Source organism: Nyctereutes procyonoides, unplaced genomic scaffold (genome assembly GCF_905146905.1).
Source record: "Nyctereutes procyonoides isolate TBG_1078 unplaced genomic scaffold, NYPRO_anot_genome, whole genome shotgun sequence".
NCBI classification, from domain to species: Eukaryota; Metazoa; Chordata; class Mammalia; order Carnivora; family Canidae; genus Nyctereutes; species Nyctereutes procyonoides.
Window position 1 is genome coordinate 12,124,620 of NW_026575160.1, and position 21,988 is coordinate 12,146,607.

General features: G+C 40.4%; 1 protein-coding gene across 7 annotated transcripts in view; it reads right to left on the reverse strand.

Annotated features, from left to right (window-relative positions):
* Positions 1–21,988, reverse strand: part of OSBPL3 (oxysterol binding protein like 3) — a 178,977-nt gene that overhangs the window by 41,645 nt on the left and 115,344 nt on the right. For 4 of the 7 annotated variants that reach the window (XM_055314539.1, XM_055314540.1, XM_055314542.1 and 1 more), the window contains 6 exons: positions 21,684–21,807; positions 19,685–19,788; positions 19,386–19,478; positions 18,201–18,357; positions 8,026–8,156; positions 4,987–5,094 (listed from right to left, as the gene is read on the reverse strand). In XM_055314539.1, coding sequence (XP_055170514.1) covers positions 4,987–5,094; positions 8,026–8,156; positions 18,201–18,357; positions 19,386–19,478; positions 19,685–19,788; positions 21,684–21,807 — 717 coding nt within the window. The remainder of the gene's footprint in view (positions 1–4,986; positions 5,095–8,025; positions 8,157–18,200; positions 18,358–19,385; positions 19,479–19,684; positions 19,789–21,683; positions 21,808–21,988) is intronic. The other 3 variants (XM_055314544.1, XM_055314545.1, XM_055314546.1) reach the window with 3 other exon arrangements.

Consider the following 21,988-nt stretch of genomic DNA (forward strand, 5'->3'; position numbering starts at 1 on the left):
GGAAATGTTTCCTTCGGGAACTTCCTCTTTGATTCTTCCTAAATAAGATACCTGGTCTCTCAAAGTTCTTAGCCATTTTAATACCCATACAGCATTGTGAAAAGCATGCATCTTCTCTGCCCTGATCAAGAGACCACTTTAGGATCTACAAACAATTACCACAGCTGTCACCTTTAAGGAAAAGGCCTGTCTCCTCAAAGGAGGAGTCACCTTAGTGAGTAACTGAGCCCCTTCAACACCCACTGAAACAGAATCTTCTCGTGTCTTTGGTGTGCTACTGCCACACAACATTCTCATGATTTACTTACTTGCGTTATTCACAAATTCATCATTAGTCACTCCTGCTCTCTTTCTCCTTCTAGACTGGTGGATCAGAAGGATTGGCTGATCAACAATAAAAATTATACACCTAGCCGTAGCCCCTTCTGTTCCACTGCTCCAGAAACTTCCTATTAATACCCACTGAAAACTCAATGGACTGCAGCACCCCGAGCCCCAGCGTACTACCTTACTTACACACACAGACCACACTTCTTAAATATCAACCTGGTCAGTTCAGTTCAATGATTTCCCCACAAGTTTAGAAGGCCTGAATGGTTGTTTTATCTATTTCTTACATTAAAAAAAGATAAACAGAAAAGGGAAGGAGAGGAGCACTCATAATCCTATCACACTAAAACCGCTATATGCATTTTGATACATTTCTCTCCCATCCTTTTTTTTTTAAGATTTTATTTATTTATTTATGAGAGACACAGAGAGAGAGAGAGGCAGAGACACAGGCAGAGAGAGAAGCAGGCTCCATACAGGGAGCCTGATGTAGGACTTGATCCCAGGACCCCAAGATCATGGCCTGGGCCAAAGGCAGGCACTTAACCGCTGAGCCACCCAGGGGTCCCTCTCTCCTTTTTGTACATAAAGCCTTGCTTTGTTTTAAAATAATTGTACATATGTATATATTTATAAACTTCGCCCAAACATTATACCATAATCATTTTTTTCAAAATTAACATTTATCTTGAGGGTAAAAGTAGTATGTGTTCAAACTAGAAAATACAGAAAAATTTAAATAAAATACATATCATTTAAAGCCTCATCACTCAGATGTGACCCCTATTAACCTGTTGGTGTATTTTTTAATATTAAAATATTTGGGTGGGTGTGTATATGGTATGCATGCATATGTGTACATACTATATATAGACTTAAGTTTAAAATACAGGGATCACACTGTACAGTCTTTGCATAGTCCCCTATATTCATTTAACATTATATTGTGAATTTTTCCCTAGGCTATTAGTTTTTTGAGACATTAACTTCAGTTGATAAATAATATTATATATGTGCCTTACAGAGTAACCCTTTTATGTATTGGAAATAAAAAATGCTTCCAAATTTGTAAAGATGGTAAGCATGTTTGCAGATGTCTTTTATAAATAATAAGCTATTATCCTTATCTTTTAGAATCACTATCTCTGTTTAGAATAACATCTCTATGGCTAGTTCTTTTTAAAAGAAAAAAAATGTTAGACCTAATTTTTAATAAAGAAATGCAAGTTAAAGCAATTAGGTTAACATAAATTTTTCTGAATTACAGTATTTATGCCCTTAAACATAGAGAAAACAGAGATTCTCAAGTTTGTTAATGTTAACATAATATATATGTTATATAATATATAAAATTATATATATATATACATATGTTAACACTAGGGGAGAGTAGGCCAGTGCATGGGACCTCTCTCTGCATTTCTTTGAACCTTCTGTGAATTTATTAGTACAAAGGCCAAAACAATCTGTATTTGGGTTTTTTTGGTGAACTGTGTCTTTTTTTTTCATTCATTTGTTGAGGTCTTCAGTTGCTTGTTATTACTTATTAATTACTTACATATCAAAGACATGCTCACCTATTTGGCATTACCTGTCATTTTCTCTGACAATATTTTTCCAAGTTTATGATTTGTCTCCTTATTTTTTCACACACACCAATTTTTCCCTAAAAAAAAACAATCAGATCTAGACAACATTTCTTTTGCATTTTTTCTATTGCTTCCAAATTTAGGAAGTCCTCTCTACTCCAGCCATTTGATAAATATTTAAACCGATCTATTTCAGCTTGAGTTTTTATATTTAACTCTAATTCACTAGCGATTCATTTTAGTGTGCAATGGGAAGATTTAAACTGCTTTCCAAATTGCTTTTGAGCTGTGCTAACTGAATTTATTGAATAATCCATCTCTTCTCCATTGATTTTTTTTATTCTCTTCTATCATATATTTGTTTCTTTTATATGAAATGGTGTTTATGTCTGAGATAGTTATTTGGTCCATTCTCACACCATCCCCAGAATATTCTCACTACTGGAGTTTCACTCTGTCTTCTTTTCTGGCCTGGCACATCCCTCAATATATAGCAGGAGTGTGACACTATTGAGAAAACACTTCGGACTCATCAGATGGGGACTGAGGTTCCAGCTAGGTCTCTTACTAGTTGTGTGCCCTGGGGGTAGCTTTCTTGACCTCTGGTTTCCTTGTCTCAAAAATGAGACTACCTTCACCTACCTCAAAGAACTGTGGTTAGAATTTTTTGAGTTAATGCATTCAACTGCATATGGAATATAGCAACCAGATAGGCAATTAAAAGAAGTTCCCTTCTTTCAGATGTTTCTTTAAAGTTCTTGCCTACTTATTAGTTTCTTAAATGGACTATAGATTTGGTAGAATGTTATCCCCCAAAGTCACTTAGCCTTTCATATGAGACCTAAAATAATATAAAAACTAACGTGTTGATCATATTAAATTTTCACATTCAGAAACACAGAACAGGAGAACTTCATAGAATAATGTGGGAGTAATTTCTGACAGGAGAGGGGGAGATTCTAGAATCCGGGAGCCAGGTTCAATGTCACAGATGGGTAATTTGCACAACTCAGAGGTCAGAGGTAAGGGAAGAAAACAGAAACACAGAAAACAGCAATCCCACTGTGGAGACTATCATTCCCTGATGGAATGCTTGGGGTATCTGAGCCACCAAAGAAAAATAAACGGGAATGGAATTTTTAGGCTCTGGGGCGGCCACTTCCACTCCCTCTCTGGTTTCCTGAAGACAAGAATGGCTTTTCCCTTTCTGGGAAAGTGAGCCTGAGTCACTCAGTAAAAGCAGGATAAGACATGGAGATCAGAAAATCACTGCAAGAGGAAACAGCAAGGAGAACACTCCATCGACAAGATTCCAGAAGGCTGTTTTGGAAAGTGTGAATTTGGGCGATGTTACCACTCCTCCTCAAGGACATTTAAGCCTTCACGTACCTTCCTTGTGAGATCAGTTTAAAAACCTACATTTTAAAAGACCTGTGATTCTGGTTTCCTTTCCCAAATGCAAATAGCCCCAAGTACATAGAATCATAAATGAGGGATCACCTTGCTTACACGGGTGAATATAATGAGGTGGTGATGCTATTGAGAAGGCAAGCGCTGCCTGGAAACAGACACGAACCCCACCCCCCCCTGCCACCAACGCCATGGCATGTGGCAGCCCACAGCCCTTGGTGATGTTGGGTCACACTGATTGCTTTAAAGATGATTCAAGGGATCCCTGGGTGGCTCAGCAGTTTGGCACCTGCCTTCGGCCCAGGGCATGATCCTGGAGATCCGGGATCGAGTTCCGCATCGGACTCCCTGCGTGGGGCCTGCTTCTCCCTCTGCCTGTGTCTCTGCCTCTCTCTCTCTCTCTCTCTCTCTCTCTGTGTGTGTGTGTGTGTCTGTCATAAATAAATAAATAAAATCTTTTTTTTTTTTTTTTAAAGATGATTCGGTTTAGAGCTGAGCTAAAGTGATTGAAAAGATCTTTTGGTGGGGAGTGAGCATGGCGAGGAATGTCATGGTCAACCACTGACACGTCTCGGAAGTAACAGTGGCCTGGGAGTCTCTGCAGAGATACGGTAGGTTCCTCGACAGAGAAGAGGGTCCCTTGGACTGTGGCCCAGCCTGTGGTCCACGGGCTGTGGGTGCCCAGACCTTGCTGACCACAGATCTCTGTGCTGATTTCAGCCACTACCCTTCTCAGTGCCTGAACACGTGGCTTCCCGCAGAGTGAAGTAGTGTGTGGGGGTTTGGTTTTCTTTGAGGACAGGAAAAGGAGGAAGAAGGATTAAGCTTCAATCTTAGAAACACCTTTTAAAAATTTACACACACACACACGCACACACACACACACGCGCCTTGTACATCACCTTCCTTCTTTTTAAGTGCTCTCAGTCTAATAAGTTAATGAAAAATTTAGCATCTCTGAGGCAGGCATATACATATGATAGCCAAAAACAGTTTCAAGCCTTATTATCCTTTTCTACTTATTTTTTTAATAATCCACTTGTATCTTTTCTGCAGTTTCTCATTTTAAACACAAAGAACATTTTGTGTAAACATCCTGAGTTTTGAGAAAAGACATTTTAACATCCTACTGGTTGACCAAAAGTCTTCAAGTGTAACACAGTATTTTTTTCCCCCTCACAGGGTACAGCCGTGCTTTTGAAAAGAAAAAATAAATCACAGGAGAAGAAGGGAACAGCCACAAAGAGAGGGGAGAGGGGATCTCACTGAGGGGGGCAAAGAACGCTGGCAGGGACTCTGGGATACCGCAGGGCAGAGAAAATGAAGATGCTTCAGAAGGAACAGGAGAAAATGTTTGTCCTGCATTTCCACTCTGGTAGTAACTAGTAAAAAGATGATACTTAGGAGGAATGGGGGCAAGAAATACAAAAGGAAGAAGACTTCTGGGGGGAAGGAGCATTAACAATGCAGTTAGCAGGTACTCAGGAAAGCCTTGGGTGGGGGGGCTCCCAGGCAGCTCCGGGAGGAGGGGTGCGGCCAGAGATGGGAGCACCACCTCCCCCTCCGCAGGGGAAACAGGTGCAGAGGGACCAACGGAGGGTGTCAGGTGAAGGGCCAGGGGTCGTGGAAACATTCCCAGCCAAGAAGCCTTACCCACCTCTGCCAGACTGTCACCCGACTTGGCAGCAGCGGGGGGATCGAGGAGCAGAGACTCAGCATGGATTCTGCATAAGCGTTCTTTAAGGTCTGTGTTTTGTGCTAGGGCCTGGAACATGTTAAAAATAGTGGGGCTCTGTTAATAAATACATGTAGTGGAAAAGCACAGCAGTGCGCCTAGTGGGACGGAGCCCCAGGTAGGGGCACTTCCTGGATCTTCTTGAATATCATCCCACAGGACACTGGTTCTGGGATGCTCCTGAAATCAAAGACCCTAAACTTTGGAAGTGATGTCCGTTCTCTAGTTCTCACTTCTGCGGGTGGAAGCAGGGGTTGGTAAGGCTTTCCTTCAGGTGGAGAAGGAAATCACCAGCATGTTCAGCTGGCATTAGGGCCAGTGGCTTCGTGGCCCTGCCCCCTCCCCAGTTCCCTCCTTATGATCCCATGTGTTTCTCATCTTTAAAGAAGACGTTGCTCCCACCCCTTATGATTGGACATCTTTTAATGTTATTTAATTTTCATACCAGTTGAACTGGATCTTAGGAAGTATGCTTGGAAGTAAGATTTTGTGGAGGATTAATTTTATTTCCCAGTATAGGTGATGACTGTTTTATTCCTTCTTCATGACTAAGACATTTTTATTGAAAACAACAATAACAACGCATTTTCACTTACCTGGGTAAAGGTTAAGGACCAGGCCCTGGGAATGCAGGGAGGGATGTGAGCACATGTAAACCTATGCCCTGGGCAGGTCAGATTCCCTCTCCCAACCTCCCAAATGGAAAGGAACTGGCAGGAAGGTAGAGGAAGATGTTTCTAAATGATTTTCTCTCAAAAGGGACAAGTGTGCCTGATTGTCCGCCCAGACACTCCCACAGTCAGCTCCTCAGGTGCCCGCACACAGATCTGTCTATCTGTCTTCCAGGCTCTCTTCCAAGAAGCTTGGAGCCTTTCCTATCCATTAGTGCCCACAGGATCTACCTGCTGAGACCATGGAATGGTTTGGCATTGTCTGATTTGCTGCCTGGATCTCAAACAAGATGTTGGTTTTATTTTTTAATGCCCAGGAATGGAACAGGTTATTTGGAAATTCTTGAGGATCATTTAGGAAACACTGAGTAAATGTCCTTAATTCACACAAGTACATGTAACAATCTCTGTGGGGTACTCACTTTTTTCTGACTAACATTTTGCTGGTTATCTTAGCATAGGTGGCTAGAATCTTAGCATGGCCTGGAAAATGTATGTTTTAGCAGCTTCTGTTTCCTTTGTAATAGGCAGATGAAAGAAGAATACCAAGATTGCATATACAGCACAAACACATCCATTCTGATAGCCCTGAGATGGCACTAAAATTTTTAGTTTTAGAAGACAGGTCTTGAATCTAACCCGGAATCTAAGCCAAAAAAAGGAAAGGAAGAGCCATTCTGTTATATCTTAAGTTTCCAAAATCTGAACATGGGAGAGAATAAATTCCTTAGAAGAGTAACGACTTTGGCCTAAGGATACTATGCCCTCTATAAGACAAGCAGATGAAGAAGAGTCGTCCAGGCCTCCAAAGGAGGAGGGCACGGGAGAGGAAGATACCCCCGTGAAAGGGACTTGTGGGAGCCCATCAGAGGTATCTTCTGAAAGTATTAATGGTCAACCTACTGGGAACAATAAGACATAATTTGTAGCACTAAAAAATAAACTTAAAAAAACAAACAAAACAATAACCTCACTTCTCTCAAACCCAAAAGCACCCAGTGTGCAGCTGGCTGTCCCTTGCAATCCAAAAGAGGGTGTTTCTGTCCCTGACCTTAGAAAACCCAGAACTTCTCAGGGTTGGCAACATTAAGACTCTCTGCATAGAATAAGTCCGCACTATTTTTTATTTCTTTCAAAGATAACACACTTGGAATGTCAACGGAGTAAATATTCCTTAAGTATTTCTCAACAACAAATATGTACTACTCGTAATGTTTCTCATTAAAGTGTCACACCAAAATCATTTCTTTTCTCAGTAACATGATGAACCGAAAAGATGAACGGATATTTTCTAGTTCTCTCAAAGCCCGAATCAGCCCCTGAAAACGAGATCCCAAAATTCATCACCCTCACCTAACCCTAACTGAAAAGTTCAGGATTGCTTCAGCTGGTAATTTCACAAGTGCATGCATACTCTCTCTTTACAGTAGGGATTCCAAAGGACAAGCAAAGATTTGGAGCAAATAAAATAACATAATAAAATAAAATAAATATATAAATAAATAACATAATAAATATGTTATTTTTAAAATTCTCCAGATTTTCAACAGATACAGAGTGAACAATCAGACAACAATGCCAGCTGTTCAAAGTAGAGTCCTAGGACACTGCGCCTGAATGGAGCCCAGCTGGAATCAAGAGGAAAAAAGCAGAGAGAGTGAATAACAGAAGGGCTTACTGAAAAATATTTGAGGCTTGACAGTGATTTTTCTGTTATGAAAACACAATGATTATCTGACACTCCTTATGACTCATCTCTTTGTGCCCATGCAGGAAAAAGAAGCTAAATGTTTTATATTACCAAATCAAATCAAATGACTTCCAAGTAACTTTGGAAGAGTGGTAAGTAGGATCAGTGCTGGACAGCAGAGAAGATAAGAGTGAATTTAAAATTGCCTTATGCTGTCATTTGCAAAGTCAGTCTAAGCTTGAGAAGTCTTAGGTACAGAAATCTCCAAACTGCTGGATTTTGTATTAATAGACAAATGTCTGTAAGGCCCACACAAACGCACAACAAACACTTTACAGAAACATAAAAATCAAGATAAACAGAAGGAAACCAAACTTAAAGCATCTAATGCTCCGTGAAATACTAGCTACTAAGACTTGAGATAGGCTCGGTTTTGGTGTTCAGAATTAGCAGATCTGATAAAAGGTTAAAATAGAATTTGGATAACTTGTTTGGCTTTTTCATGAATTTTCAATACAACCATGGAGTTGGGAAATATTAAAAAATTCATGAGATTGGCCACGTTGTCAAGTGTTTCTGTGACACAAACATGCAACTTACGGATGACAGGGCACGCTTCAGGCCAATGACCTGGGCAGAGGGGGAGGAGGAGACATCCTGTTCCATCAGCTGCTTCAGCTTCTCTCTCTCCGTCGATATGGTATTAAAAGCTGACCTTAAAGCGAAGTAAACTATAAAGATATAATCATTATAAAAAGGAGTAAAGGAAGAGGCATTATTAAAAACAACACATGTATTTCTTATTAAAAAAAAATGTAGAAAAGTAACGGCCCTGAATAGTGAACCGAATAGTATAGCAAATGGACATTCTAAATTGACTTTTAAAAAGCACATCTGGTTGGGGCACCTGGGTGGTTCAGTGGTTGAGCATTTGCCTTTGGCTCGGGTCATGATCCTGGGGACTCTGGGATTGAGTCCCGCATCAACATCCCCAGGGGGAGCCTGCTTCTCCCTATGGCTCTGCCTCTGTCCCTGTGTCTCTCGTGAGTAAATAAAATATTTTATATAAATAAATAAATAAATAGCACATCTGGAAATGTACAACACCAAGAGTGAACCCTAACTATCGACTCTGGATGATAACAATGCTTTGTTGTAGGTTCACTGACTATAACAAATGGACCATGCTGGTGGGATGTCGACAGTTGGGGAGGTTGTGTAGGGTGGGTGGAGGGGACATTCAGAACTCCGTACTGTTTGCTCAATTTTTCTATGAACCTAAAACTGCTCTAAAAAATAAAGTCTATTTAAAAATTTAACAGCATATACACTGACCAATTCCAAACCTCCTACCCACTATACAATTCTAGGAATTTATAACTTCTCAAGATATTTGGACACTGGAAAGAACACTTCTGGATTCTCAATTACTAGTATTTAGTTTTGTTTGTATCCCCAAAGACTGAAAATGTTTGCAAACAGAGCTTATTGTTTGTTGGGGAGTCATGGCGACAATGCAACCAAGAAACCAGACAGCACCAAACCAGGTGACCAAAATGAATCACCAGGGAGGCTCAATTGGGCTTTTTGTGCCTCCAGATGTAATAGCCAGAAAGGTACACCTTCGTTTTTGTTGTACCCCGAGTCAGGGAGAGACTACTCCAAAGTGAGGAACATTCTTATGTTTAAAAATTGACCTGTACCTTTCAAAAGCATCAATTTCATCAAAGAAAAAGGCTGAGGAACTATTCCCAATTGCAAGAAATTGAAGAAGAGACATGACAATGAACACAGTACGTGATCACAGGGGAGATCCTGGATTGAAGGGGAAAGTGCTCTTTGAAGGACACTGGAACCACTGACAACACCTGAACACGGAAGATAGAAGAGATGAAAGTACTGCTTCAACATTAAATTTCCTGAAGTTCATAACTACGCTGTGGTTAGGTAGCAGACTATCCCTATTCTTAGGAAATAGAAACTACAGTACAAAGGCATTTTAAAAAGATATGATGGATGATTCTTACCCTCACATGGTTCAGAAAAATAAATATGTACACATGTGCAAACATCTAGGGTGTGTGTAGAAAGAGGTAGGTAAGGGACATGTGGCAAAGGATAAAAAATGATGAATTTGGTTAAAGGATAGATGAGAGTTCTTTGTATTATTCTTGCAACTTCACAGTACATTTGAAATTATTTTAGAGTGTGGCCTACAGTCTTGTTAGGGTTCTAGCTGCTTGATCCAGAATCCCCTACCCAGCTCTACACTTGGCATTCAGCTACTCTGTTCACTTCCATGAACCCTCGCATACATGAGAGCTTAGCACTGCTACGCACTCAGATGCTGGCACCAACGTTTTTAAAAACCGCTAACATATACAGGAAAAGATTCATCAAATTTTGATCACATTTGTATGACTTATCTCCTAGGGATGGGGAAATGCCATCTAACTTACTTATCGTGGATATCACATTTGAATAATATCTTTCCAGTCTCTTTTAATGTATTTTGTTTTAGAAAGGTAGGAAGAAGGAAGAAGCAGAGACATACCTCTTCTCAGATGGCCTGGTGTATTACTGAATTCCACAGGCTTGCATTTTTAGAGGCACTGTCATTCAAGAGTGGCCGATTGAGTATCACAGAAACTAAATACACATTATTGACTTACTTCCCTCATTTCCAGAGCCACAAGGACAGCTGCATCTCTCCATAAGCTGTTGCTGAATTTGTCTGAGGTTGTCATGTTCTGGGATGGATTTAGACCGTCTTCGTAAAGTCATCATACAAATTAGCAATTTGTTTAAATACACACATACACACATACACACACACACACACACACACACACACACTTTCCTTAGTTTATTAAGCACAATTCATTTCTTCTGTGAACAGAACACAGGGTAAATAGGTGCTCAAAGCAAATAGGTACTAAAATTTCCTAACAATGTCTATGGAACACACTTAGCTCTTTGATGTAAACAATTCCATTGAGCAAAATAATGGGCAGCACCGCAGAGTGAGCAAGTGTGAGCTCCAAACCAGCCCTGGATTCCTCCCAACTCTACCACTGAGTCATCACATGACCCCGGACAAACATCTGCTGTTCCTGGACCCCCGTTTCCTCATTTGTAAATGGGGGTCATGATTGTGTTTATTTATAAGATGGCTATGGGGATTCGATATGATAATGCAGGTATAAGACTTAACCCAATGCGTAGTACATGATAAATAATAAATGTTGCTGCCATAATAATGGTGATGGTGATAAAAGCAACACACAAGGGTGAGAGTGGTGGTGATGTGAAATACGGGCACGAGTTTTAGGAGAATACTTTGGTCTTTTGCCAGGACAACATTTGTAAATAACTGGATGCAGGATACAGGCTCTATGAAGGAGGGACTGACCAGAAACTGTTCAACAGTTGGAAGAGCAGCCTCAGCTGGGGAGCAATGAGCCCCACAATTAACATTTCACATCCTGTTAGATAGGCACCCCCTCCCCTCACCCACACATGCTCTATGGGATACCCGTACCCAGCTGAGGATGGGTGGGGAATTTCTCTTCACTGCCAAGGGGTTTTTTTGTTTTGTTTTTTTGTCTTTTGGTATAAGTATCCTTAATTTGGTATTACAGTCCATTTTTTCTCTTTTTTAAATTGAGGTATAATTGACATTAACATTATATGAATTTTCGTGTTTACCATAAAGATTTTGATTTCTGTGTCCACTGCAAAATGATCCCCACAATAAGGCTAGTGAACATTGGTCACTTTACATAGTTACAAAAGAATTTTTTTAATTTTTTAATTCTTTCTTTCTTTCTTTCTTTCTTTCTTTCTTTCTTTCTTTCTTTCTTTCACTGTCATGTCTATTGCTCTAGAATAAGTAAATGTGGCACTCAGCTGGCTGTCACTTTACCAGATCAATTCCTCTGGCTCTTAGCCTGCAGTAAAGGAAGGTCTCCCACTTGATGAGAAGATTCCATTTAAAATTGGCAGCATCTACACTGCTTGGTTCAAAATGGACAGCCGACAAGATTGGAGAGAGCATAAAATAAGCAGAAAGAAACTCATATAGTCACTATATTTAATTTTCAGGTGTAAATTGCTTTCTAAACCACCTGACAAAGGAGCTTGGATGATCAAACTGCCATGCACTGGATTTCTTAAATGACTGGTTAGGCCCACTCAGAGGGCATCAAAAGAGTCACTCACAGCAGCCTAAGGATCCAGTACATGCAGAATGATTGCTGGAGGCTGCTTGTGGGAGACCATATTTATATTAATTGTTAAAGACACAGGATCCCAGAGGTGAGGAATATTCTCTGTGACACAATGTTTTCTCACTAATTTCTAAATGATGCTAGAGAAAAACCACCACAACAAAAAACTTACAAAAATAGAAAGATCCAAATGACTGTATCACATCTGTGAATATCCAACAACAAATAAAATCACACAGAAAATCTTCAATGCTCAGAGCTGCAAAGAACCCCCAAGATCACTAAGGCCACCTACGGTATTGAATGGCCAACTGTTCTCTGTCTCCAGAATCCCTTGCCTGTGGTTTTGGGTCATGTTTCTCAGAGCACTTGCTATTTCCTAAAGCAGTTCGCTCTGCCCCTAGACTGCTGTGGGGAAGGAAGTCCTCCTATTTCCAAGTCAAAATTCCCCTCACTGGCAAGTAGAACTACCTCTTCATTCATGCGGTGTTCAAATATGGAAAGGCAATTATGGCATCTCTGCTTACTCATCTTTCCCAGCCAGGCTTTAGCTGTTTCTCAGACCCCCTCACTGTACTAAGACAGTGGGATACAGACAGAATGGAATGCCATAAGCCTCTTGGACCACTACCTCTCCCATCTCCACAGTCTTCCATGGTATTCTTTTATTAAGTTAGATGGTCAGAGTATAGTTAGCATGGATGGATGGTGAAAGGAGGTACTAAAGGACACCTGTACTCTCAGTCTGCCTGAGCTCTACTGTTTAATGTGCTCCTTTTCTAGCAGTTTCTCCTCAACACAAAAGAATACCAAATTCTTTGTGGTCTGGGAAGACAGTCATGAATACCAAAGACAGCACTTTTATGGAGACAGTATGGTCCAAGGCAAAGACATTTTGTAATAAGGCAAATGTGAACCAAAATCCTACTTGTACCACTTGGTTGCCATTTTGATTTTGGACAAATCCTTGGTTTCCGTATCTTTTATGTGTGGATAATGCCCACACCTCATGAGTACTCTAAGGAAACAATGAGAAAACATGCTATATTGTATAACGGCCCAACCCACAGTAGGACTCATTATTTAAAAAAAAAAAAAGGACTGATTATTTTTCTTTCTCTCTTTTTAATGAAAAGCACATTTTGGTGAATTTTCTTTAAAATGATAACATACCCAAAATATATCCAGAGTGGTTTGGTCTTCTGTAATCTGCTTCCTGTAATTTTCAAACCTCACAAAATATCCATGGTTTTAAAATATTTTCTGATATTGTACCCAATGGTTCTTTCATTTAGATGCATTACATAATTTGATTAAATGGTCCCACTTATCTTGTGATAATTTACATAAATACAATTGCTCAGCAGAGTTTTATACTGAATTCTAAATTATGTTTGATAAATGATCTGGCTTTTCTTTAGATTCTGTATGTCTTCTAGCTTTTAATATGTGGAAATGATACCACTGTGACATGCTTGGCTTTTTATCCAATATTTCCAGAAACTCCAAACAGTTCAGAAAATGATCCTGCAACAATTAAAACTCAACACAGGAAAAGAATCAGGAACAAAAGAATACCAAATAACAGAATACAGTTTTTAACTTTGTTCTACTTTTAACCTTTTCATTTGTAAATGAGGATTTCCCTTACTGAAAATATCTTCAGGGAAGTATCATTAAACTTATCCTTGTTTCTTTTCAAAGTAGAACACAAATGCCCCACTTCCATATAGGATCCTGGTCCCATCCTAGTCCTTTCCCTCCCTACAACTGCTCACCATACTCAGCCATTCCTGTTTCAGCTAGGAATAGAACACTGTCTCCTAAAACTTTCACGTAACAATGAGCAACAGCATGAATTCGTCCTATCCAGAACAAAATAATCAGTCATAGAAAACAGTTACAGAATTTGAGACCAAAAAGTCAGAAGAACTACTTCAGGACATTTAACAGATGAGGCAACCAAGGTCCAGAGAAGTTTACTGGCGAGATGAAAATTTCACAGCTAGTCCTAACAGAGTGGCCCAGAATGAATGCCTATCTTCTAACCCAGGTGGTACAGAGGGTTAGCTCCATAGAGGCTTATTATTTACTATGGTTCTTGCATTATGTTTCTCAAGAACTTAATTTTTTTTTAAGATTTATTTATTTATGATAGAGAGAGAGAGGCACAGGAGGAGGGAGAAGCAGGCTCCATGCCAGGAGCCCGACGTGGGACTCGATCCCAGGACTCCAGGATCACACCCTGGGCCAAAGGCAGGCGCTAAACCACTGAGCCACCCAGGGATCCCCTCTCAAGAACTTTAGTTCCTGGGTATCAACAGCTACTGGGGAGTGGGGGGAAATGTTCTAAATACATTGAAAATCACTGACTTAAAGCTAAGACTTCTCTGCTGCAGGATTTCTCCGGGCCTTTAATATTTACTATTCTTGTGTAAATTCAAAGGGAGCCATAATCAGCAGTATTTTCCAAACATTTTTAATCCTGTAACTCTTTTGTTTTTAAAAGCATTTTATGGGCAAAGTGTTCAGTGAAATATATTTGGAGAAATGTGAACGTTAATATATGCAATGTAAATTCCTTAATGACTTTAAAGTTTTAGTACTCTTTGTTCTCTGTTTACTTATATGTGTGTCCACATACACGCAAAGCCAAACACATGAACCAACGAAAACTCAATGATATACCATAAAAATCAAATTCTGTTTATGATATATGAGGGATTTTTTCAACTATGATGGGTATGAATTGGTTGTCTACCCTTGGATCTAATCTTCTACAAAACAGAGAGAATTCACATGCATTTAACAAATTAAAGAAAAAGTAGGCAACACAGACTATGTCACAACAGCAGTGGAATTCCTACATTGAGTACATCTGCTCTGGAATCACAGTCAATAGATTAGTCATACAGTCAAGAAAGTACAATAAAAACCGACCGTGACCCGATCAACCTCACGCAGGAAGAAAGGTCAAGATGCTTTTTTAGAGTTTGAATGTATGGAAGTGAGAAAGCACGGCGAGGTCACAGGACTGAGGAGTATCTGAGGAGGCCTCTGAGTCACAGCTTGTGTAAAAGCGACTCCCAGAGATCTTTCGGTCTACGCAAGTGGACTTTAGAGCCACAGCACTGAAACACAGCTTGTTAGGCTCCCTGTGGAATTTGAGTCCGTAAACCTGTGGGGCAAAGGCTGTTGGGGAATAAGTGCACCTGGGCCTTTCTCGGAGCTCAAATCTTGACCTACTCCAGGTATGCGGCCGGCTCTGCAGCCAGCTGTTTCTAACAAAGCCTGAAAGGCAAAACATCTGGCCACAGCCCATTATAGACGGTCTGTGAGGCTGAGCCCTCCGCAGGAGGACAGGATCAGTGGATTGACTCAATATGGGATGGGCAATCTCTCTCTGCTGAGGGAGCAGCTTCTTCAATTGTAAAAGTCAGGATATCCTTGCTGTGGAGATGCATTTTCTTATTTATAAAAAGACAGATTGTGGTTTGGGGTGTATGTGTGTGTGTTTAAAGATTTATTTATTTATTTGAAAGAGAAACAGAGAACAAGCAAGCACAAGTAGGAGGGAGAGGGAGAGAGAGAGAGAGAGAATCTCAAGCAGACTCCCTGCTAAGTGTGAGCTCAGCTCGAGGCTCAATCTTATGACCCTGAGATCACCATCCAAACCAAAACCAAGAGCTGGATACTTAACTGTGCCACCCAGGTGCCCTGACAGTTCATGTTATTTAAAAGTTATGCTCTTTTTCAGGAATTTCCTCCCACAAAGCCTAAAATACAACACCCTAATTACAATCGATCCTTTAATACTAGAGAACACACAAGGCCTGCGTGAAGAGCTTTGAAAGGCTGGAGGCAGGTAGTTCTTCTCCTTTAACAGACTGACCCTACAGCATCGTAAATGCTGACAAAGTTCTGACAGCAACTAGGACGGGAGTTTGATTGAGGTAGAGGTTTGTAAAGAACAGGGAATGGTTTCCTCATAACCACCATGTTTTATGTTTGTGGGGTAAGGGAAAAGCAAGCTGAAAGAATCAGGTCATGCAAGAAAAACACAGGGCTAGGGGAATAAAGCAGCAGAGCCAGTATCTTCCTTCCTTTTACTTCAAGCACTGTCCTCTCATTTTTTAAAAAAAAATTGTGTAAGAGGGGTGGATGCAGAGGAAGAGGGAAAGTTTTAAGCAGACTCCATGCCCAGTGTGGAGCCCTACATGCGGCTTGATTTCACATCCTTAAAATCATGACCTGAGCCAAAATCAAGAGTCTACCACTTAACAGACTGAGCTACCCAGGTGCCCTACTGCCCTCCCATTTAAAACTTTTAAGCTCATTTGCCTCTTTAAAAAATGATAAATTTACCATATTTTTTAAAAATATAAACGGTAAGATAATAAGCACTTACAACTGTAGTCTCCATTATTAAAACGCTAGTGTAGAACGTTCCAGACTTTTTAGTACACCTATACGTGCCAGATTTATATAGTTTCTGTACAAACAACATCATACCTATACACTGTTTTGAGAGCTGTATTTTTACTCAATGATATGTTGTGAACATCTTTCTATGTCTATAAACATAACTCTGGCCAGCCCATCCATAAGGGTGGTGAGACACCAAGTGAGGAGCACAGACTCGGGGCCAGGCAGGTTAGGATTCAAGTCTCAGGTTAGCCACTTTCTACCACTTTCTTACTTAGGAAGCTTTCCAGCTTCTTCCAGCCTCGGCTTTCTTATCTGTGCAATGAATATTACAATAATATCTGTTCCACAGGTGGCTGCTAGAATGAAATGAAATAGTGCATGTGGGATCCCTGGGTGGCGCAGCGGTTTAGCGCCTGCCTTTGGCCCAGGGCGCGATCCTGGAGACCCGGGATCGAATTCCACGTCGGGCTCCCGGTGCGTGGAGCCTGCTTCTCCCTCTGCCTATGTCTCTGCCTCTCTCTCTCTCTCTCTCTCTCTCTATCATAAATAAATAAAAATTTAAAAAAATTGAAATAGTGCATGTAAAGTATTTAGTGAATATCTGACATAATAGCTATGTGTTCAATATAAGGAAGCTATTTTTATTATTGTGGCTGTTGACTATTCTATCATATAATTATATTGCATTAAACAGTCCATTTTCCCTATTTTGGGGCATTTAGGTTATTTCTGTTTAAAAACTTTGTATTTTGAAATCATGACAGATTCACAGGAAGTTGCAAAAATAGTACAGAGAAGTCCTGGGTACCCTATATCCCATTTCTCACAGTGGTAACATGTTAGAGAACTATGCTACAATATCAAAACCAGGAAACTCACATTAACATAATCTACAGCCCTTATGCAGATGCCACTAGTTTTACATGTTCTCATTTGGGTCTGTGTGTGTAAATACAGGTCAATGCAATTTCATCACATGTGTAGATTCATGGAACCACTACCACAATCAGGATACAGAACTTTCCATTACCATCAAGATCCCTCTTGCTACCCCTTCATAATTCACCCATATTTTTTTTTTCCTTTTCCTAAGCCCTGGAAACCACTAATCTCTTCTCTCTATAATTTTATCACTTCAAAAGTATTAATAAGTAGAATCATACACTATGCAACCCTTTTGAAACTGGCTATTTTCACTCATCGTAATGTCCTTGAGATCTATCCAAGTAGCTACACATATCAGTATTTGTTCCTTCCTACTGTTGAGCTGTATTCCATTGTATGGACGTCCCATAGTTTGTTTAATCATGTGCCTGTTGAAGGACATTTGGGTTATCCCTATCTTTGGCTAATGCAAATAAGGCTGCTCTAAACATTTATGTATAGGCTTTTGTGTGGACTTAAATTTACACTTCTCTAGGATAAATGGCCAGAAATGTGAATGGTAACGGATGTTTAGTTTTATATAAAGCTACCAAATCACTGTCCAGAGTGGCTGTACCATCTTGCTTCACCACCAGCAACATATGAGAGATCCGGTTTCTTCATGTCCTCATCAGCATTTGGTACTGTATCTTTCTGGAGCTCTAACAGGGGTATGGGAATACCTCATCCTAGCTTCAATTTGCCTTTCCCTAACAGCTAATGATGTTGAACATCTCTCTAATTTTGGATATGATAAACAATGCTACAATAGATCTCTTTATTCAGATAAGTTTTAAATTAATTTCTACAAATGAATTTTTCAAAGTGGAATTGCTGGATAAGCAGATTTTTTTTTTAAAAAACTCAAAACATAATGTCATACTGCTTTCCAAAAAAGCACCAATTTATACTCCCACCAGCAGCATGTGAGTTCCTCAGCTTTTAAAGAATACCTAATGCTCTCACTATCTCCCCTAAGGGCTTAAAAAAGAAACTTTGTGTTAATATACTCCCTACTACCAGGGAAATAAAATAAAAATTAGATTGCCCCAAATCAATTAATAGATTGATTTCTATTTCTCTAACAGAGCAGAAAACGAACCAACCAAGATCCCCTCTCCAAGGACATCCCACACCCAGACATGCATCTGACAGTTTCATCAAACATATCAAGAACAAAGAATATTCACTTACCTTTATGTGCAATATGACACAGGTCTTCTTGCATTTTAGAAAACTCTGACGAGGTTTCAGAGCCATCAGAATAATTCTTCTCTTCTCCAAAATCTAATGTTGACAAATTAGGGTTGGAGGAATGAAGTCTTATTGGGCCCGAAAAAGGTTTAGGGACCTGAAGTGACACCAAAGGGAAACATTTCTTTTCAGATGTAGGTTGCTTAGACTATCTTGTTACTAAGATTAGAAAGCTGTAGGAGAACATTTTATAGGTAAATCTTTCTACTGGGTGATAAGTTCAAAGAAAATAAATGAAAACCCACGAAAACACTTTCTCCAGCAACCTGCTCTGGCTTCTTGCAAAATAAAAATGGGTGAGAAATCACATTTCTTCTGGAAATGATAGAAGCATTAAAGCTCTAGGTTGCAAATGACAGCAAAAGCTGCCAGGCTCTTTCTCCTTTATACTCAATTCCTTCTTCCTGGCAATAATCATCCAGTATCTGGGTTGTTAACAGTGGGTAGGTTTAAAATGTTTTCTTAATTTGCATCTGGTGCTTCTACAAAACTAACTTCTCATGGGCTTGTACACAAATCACCCTTTACTTTGAAAGTACTTACGTCCAAACCATAAAGTGCTTTGAACCAGAGTCTGAGAGGAGAACAGATGACTTAGCCATTATGTTTCTGATTTATTTGACCCTAACAATGTCCCAATTTAATATGCAATGACTGAGCTGCAAATCTTGGCCTCTGGCTTAGCTATGCACTGGGGAAGTCGGCGGCTAGCGTAACACAGTGAAGCCCTGATGGGGGTTTGGGAGGTTGGAGGCAAGAGGCAAAAGAAAGTCTGCACGATGTCGCATTTCCAGAGACTCCAGCCAGTAGGTTCCAAGGGATGGTGAATCCACTGACTGGCAGCAGAAGAGGTGGGTCAGAGCACACATGCAGGTGGGGAAGAGGGCGGGCAGGCTCTGCATGAAAGAAGGGAAACCGAAGTCCTGGAAATGGCTGTACTCCCTCCCACCTGGTGTCATTTTTCCCTTACCCAATTCCATTACATGCTTATTGTAGCATGCAGAAAATCGAAGTGATTGAATTTCTCTCTGCACAGGGTATTTGCAAGAACAGCCACGGAAAATCCTATCAGAGTCCAAGCAGCCCCCAGCATGAGACACAGAGAGCAGGGGAAGCAATGGTTACCTGTAGCATTCCTTTAGCATCTTTGCCAATAGCTCTGGACCGCCACCTCCTGTGTGATCTTTTTTCCTTTTTGGGACTTTCAAAAGCTCCACCCTTTGTTTCAAAACAGGAAAGAGAGCATAGAAAGTAAGGTCCACCAGACCACAGAGAAAACTGCACAGCAAAGTGATCACCTCCATCCCCTTGAGTTTGGCTGAGGCAACTGACCGGACAACGTCCCACTGTTAGTGGCGAGGCTGGGGAGCAGAAAGGAAAGCAGAAAAACGCCAGAATGCAAACAGAAGAGGGACCTGGCTGACCTGGATGGCATTGATAGCTGGCGCCGAATATGTCCGATGCAGAACATCCATATTCTGTAGGAGCTGGCTCATTTCCACCAGGTAGGCATGACAGTGTGCCAGGTCTGTGCAAGACAGGCAAAAGGAAGATTCATAAGCCCTTACCTTGGCATCCAGGTTTCCCTACACTAGTGCCCGCTACTTTATTTTTATTTTTATTTGCCAGCTACTTTTTAAATTTAGCTATACTCTTCAATTTATATCTTTATAAAGATGAAATTTTATTTCATTTTTTACAGAAGAGGCAGTAAACTGCCATGGTTAAGGGCACAGATTTGGAGAATCCGAGGCAAGACTGCCTTGGTTTGAACACTTCCTGAACTCTGAATCTTGGGCGAATTACGTAACTTCTCTGTCTTCAGTTTCCTCATCTGGGAAAGGGAGATAATTAAACACTTGCCTTCATGAGCCAGTCGTGAGTTGACATATGTGGCATGCTTTTAGAATGCTGACACACTGTAAGCACTCAATAAATCAGCTATCATCATTATCATTATTTCTAATATTGCATATAGGGTGTCGTCATCTGTGTATCAGGACTCCAGGCAAGTATATGAAACAAAAATGAAGGTTGTACTGGTCTCTAAGGGTAACTGTCAGTCGGGGACCCACCTTGGGTCCTCGAGACCTACCCATCAAGATGACCTTGATGATCATCTGCACATTGACCTGAGAGCGCCTAAGTGTTTTCACACCAGTTCCTTGGTTGCTAACTCAAAAGATAGTTCTTAATTTGATGTTCACTGGATGATAGTGGTTATTTCCACTGAGAAATCAAGACCCAAATGGCTCTCAAACTTTGGCATCATCAGAATCAACTGGAGAACTTGTTAAACCACAGATCATTGAGATCCACCCACAATTTCTGATCCAGTCTACCTGAGAATTTGCGTTTCAAATAAGTTTGGAGGCCAGGCCAATGCCACTGGTCTACAGATGGCACTTCAAGGACTAGCTGTGCCAAAATGTCACTCAGTGAAGCTCACTCAGGAGCTTCACTGAGTGACATTTACTGGGAGGGCAAAACCTCTATGGCCCCAGGTGTGATAGTATCTGAATTCAACAGGAGAAAATGTACTTTTCAAGGCCAATGCCTGGCATCTTTCTCTCATAGTAGTTCTCAATCATAGCTCAACTGGGGAAATTTTTAAAATTCCATATGTCCAAGTCCCATCGTGAGATAATTAAATCAGAACATCCCCAATCCCACTGGTGACTTGTTTTGTTTTATAGTTCCCTGGGTGGTTCTTAGCTAATTAGGGTTGAGAACACTGAGCTTCCTGATAGAAGTGTTCTTAATCCTGATTCCTTATCAGAATCATTTGAGAAATTAGAAAATCAGTGATGCCAGGACCCAAGTGCAGACCAATTTAACGAACTTCTTGTGGAGAGTGGGTATTCTTGCCTTTTAAAAGCTCTTTTGATGAGCACCGGGTGTTATTCTGTAAGTTGGCAAATTGAACAACAATAAAAAATAAATTTATTATAAAAAAAAAACAAAAAATAAAAGCTCTTTTGGTGATTATAGTGTGCAGCCAGAGTAGAAAACTCCTATTTTGTGGGGATCTCCATTTGATTCACCCACTCACCTTCAGCAATGACTCCCAATTTTGGATATATACTAGAGTCAGTTTTGGCACTTAAAATAAAAAACCACACACAAAAAAACAGAGAGATGTGCAGAGACCACCCAGGGAGACTGTGATTTAGTAGGTCCTCATGGAAATCGCACCTGGGTACTTAAAGAATATGAAAAGAAACCTGTCTGCATGCACACCCAGGTGGAGACGTAAAGCTCTGCAAGGAGAATGTCATTTGTTCATCACCAGTGCAAACTCAGAAGCAAACTCTGGAGGGAAATGTAGACCAGTGACGGGGAAATTCACCTGAGGTGTAAATACTCAACAAGCACAATTTCAGGGCCATGACAGAAAGAAGCAGAAGTTTCAAGTCACTTTACCTTTTGAGCATTTTTCCATGTCCTCTGAAGACTGTAACCATAATGGAACTCGTGTCTCACCACCACAAGAAAATGATAAATTGCTTCCAGTTTGAATCGAGTTCTGCTTTGATATACTGCTACGCTGTTCCACAGATGACAAAAGCATGTTATAAATGAAAACAGAGCCCAGTGGGAACACTTTAGGGTAAAGGACAACAAAGTGAGCTAGTTGCTAATGGAAGCCATCTGCTTGTCATGGGGAAGAAGCTCCTACAAAGCACTCCACTAGAGACCTGAAGCTCTGGCTGTCACCTCAGCCTGGT